Below are 3,143 nucleotides of genomic sequence, written 5' to 3'. Positions count from 1 at the left end.
CCTGTAAACAGTGTTTTATTCAAGATTTCTGGAAAATTATGCTCCAAACTGCAAATCATTGGCCAGGCTGGACTAGTTGAGTTGCTGCTAGTGCAGCTGAACCGTTATCTCATAACATTACATTAGAAAGGTACATTAGAAAGCACTAAAGGGTTGTGCTCCCAGCAATGTAAAAACAGGAAAGCTTTGACAGGTGCTGTATGTTGCAATCCACACTAGGTGCCACATCAATGTAACTGGCATGATTAGTCGAGACATGATAGGCTGACTTTTAGATTTGCACTTTTAGAAAACATGTTTCTTAAAAAGAACATAAAAACAGCTCTGTACGATACTGTGGAAAATTCACACTGAAACACTGATACTGACATGTAGCCACTCGTTTCCACATTCTTTTCATCTCTTATCACAGTGCAAGAAAAAAGAGAAAAACATGATTACATGCATTCTGTGATATCATGTATTAATAGTTTGCATGGTCAGGTTAATATTTTAACATTGTATCTAGCTGCTTCAGGAAATCACATGAACATTTTCTGTTCACTCCAACAGTGATAACAGTCCAATGAACGATCACAGGAAGTATTTTTAATGACACATTTCCTCGGTTATTTCCAGGTACCATAGCATACTTGCTTTACATTATTTGCTGCTTTTCAGGAGACAGCATGATGAACACCTCCTGTCCTCGTGTCAGCTCTGAATTTAAAGGCAGATTCCTGCCTCCTGTTTACTTCTTGGTATTCACCATTGGTCTGGTAGCTAATGGATGGGGATTGAAGTCTTTGCTGCAGAAGTGGAGGGAACTTAAGATCATCAATGTTTTTGTTCTGAACCTTGGTCTTGCAGATATTTTGTATCTGCTCACACTCCCATTTCTGATGTTTTACTATTTTATGAAGAGTAAATGGATCTTCGGAGATGCATTCTGCAAGATAACAAGATTCTGCTTCAACCTGAATTTATATGGCAGCATTGGATTCCTTACTTGTATAAGTGTGTACAGGTACCTGGCCATTGTCCACCCAGTGAGAATGATGGGAAGATTAACTGTTACCCATTCTGTGGCTATCTCAATCATGGTTTGGCTATTGGTGAGCATTCAAAGTCTTCCGGACATTTTGTACACCAAGACATTTGGAAACACCACTGGGAAATGCTACGGTACCACCCATGATACATACGTTGAGGAGTACCTGAAATACAGCCTCGGAAGGACACTCACTGGGTTTTGCATCCCATTCCTCATCACACTGGGCTGCTATGGACATGTGATTGTCATTCTCTGCCACAAAAATACCACTGACAAGGTACAGAAACAGAGAAGTTTGAAGTTGTTGTTCATCTTGATTGTTCTCTTCTCTGTTTGTTACATCCCCTATCATGTATTGAAGAACCTCATCCTCTGGTCAAGAGTTTTATCAAAACAGCATAAATGCCGTGAATGGTCTAATGGAGTCTACATTGCTCATCAGATAAGTCGTGGACTTGTGTGTCTGAACAGTGCTCTAAACCCTTTGGTTTATCTTCATGGAAATGAAGATATTCGTTCTCAGCTCAGACAGCTGCTCCAGCGAGCTCGTCAGATGTTCAGACGTCCACCTCCAACAGACTCTGGTAGTGTGCCCATGAATCAAATTACAGATGAAGTTTAATACATGAAAAATGTGTTTTTCCAGTAACGTGTTCAATGTTACAATGTTATTTGTAAATGTTTCTCAAAAATAATAATTATGTTTTTCATTTCATATTTCTCCCTTTAATTTTCATTGTGTCAGCAGTATGTTGTACTTTGAATTGATTTGTTGTTGAAATGTTACATAAATAAACTTGCCTTGCCTATTAGTTCTGTGTTTGCAATATTCAGCTTCTGTAACCACCAAACCTTTGACTTTGCAACAGATTGCAAGTAAGATTTCATTCATGCTAATATTTAAATTTGTGTGATTATACTGACACAATGTTTAGCATAAAAAGAGAAATAAAAAAGAGAATAAAAATAACAAAAGGTAAATGAACTTAGAATATTGTTTAAGTTTATATATGACCATGCTGTTGTTGTCATTTGAGTATAATTCAGACTTGTATATGTAGAAAATTGTGTTTATATATGCAGAGAAAATCTTTTAAAATCATGTAAATAATAAATTCTTTAAATGTTCAAGTCTGTGTTATTATGATTGTTCAGAAAGGCTTGCAGTGTTTTCTCTGAAGTAGGAACCACCAGAGGGAGACTCTTACCTTCTCATTTGTGCCGGTGAAAAACTGCCCTTGAATCACCCAAACTGTTTGCACACTTATGAATAATATCTTACATGATATGCATAACATCATACAACTGTACTTTAAGTGTTAAAAACTGCAAAAACTCCAAGTGATTGAGATAATCTTATATTTTGATTTAAAAACTTGTCTGTCTTGTTTTGAGTACAAATTAGATTATGCTGACTATGCAGGGGTGTTAATTTGCCATTTTTATAGTTTGACCTAATTCAACTAAATATCACTTGCCTTGTCTTAATTTGCCATTTTTATCTTATTTGGGGTGTAATGGTTTCTGCTTGACAGACAACCGGTACCCCCTGCTGGACCAAACACTAACAGACATAGTTTTGTCACAGTTCTACACCAAGACATCTGGAAACAAGCCTGGGAAATGCCATGATACCACCCATAAAACATATGTTGAGGATAACCTGAAATACAGCCTTGGATGGACACTCACTGGGTTTTATATCCCATTCCCATTGTCATTCTCTGCCGCAAAAATACCACTGACAAGGTCAGGCACGTGCACAGATAGACCTCAAAGGGGGCTTGAGCACCTGCCTGTTTGGCCTCTTAGAGAGAAAGTGTCCCTTTACTGGGGAGTTTTTTTTAAAATAAATAAATATATTCCTGTTAATCCTGCTACATCCAGTGTGACACAACAATACATCCCATGCAAAGCAGGTATGGATCAAGTGTGGGCATGTTAAATAAAAAATAACAATGTTTGACATCCATACATTCTTGTCACATTATGCCACGTTGTGATAAGAATTAAAGGTTCTGTATGTAGGAATCAGAAATTCCTTCTTATTAGTGACATCTGTGGCCATTAAATGAGCTGCAGTCAACACACTGGTGCTCGCAGAACAAGA

The 3,143-nt window shown here is 37.4% G+C and overlaps 1 protein-coding gene across 1 annotated transcript; it reads left to right on the top strand.

Moving 5' to 3' along the window:
* The first annotated feature begins 666 nt into the window (after positions 1 to 666).
* On the top strand, positions 667 to 2,448 carry LOC137185387 (P2Y purinoceptor 1-like). Its single transcript, XM_067593720.1, has one exon. The coding sequence runs from the start codon at positions 669 to 671 to the stop codon at positions 1,653 to 1,655; it is 987 nt and encodes a 328-aa protein (XP_067449821.1). The 5' UTR covers positions 667 to 668; the 3' UTR covers positions 1,656 to 2,448.
* Positions 2,449 to 3,143: the final 695 nt, after the last annotated feature.

Source organism: Thunnus thynnus, chromosome 6 (assembly GCF_963924715.1).
Source record: "Thunnus thynnus chromosome 6, fThuThy2.1, whole genome shotgun sequence".
Lineage (NCBI taxonomy): Eukaryota > Metazoa > Chordata > Actinopteri > Scombriformes > Scombridae > Thunnus > Thunnus thynnus.
The sequence above is the reverse complement of the archived record's forward strand: the minus strand, read 5'-3'. Positions and strand labels throughout refer to the sequence as shown.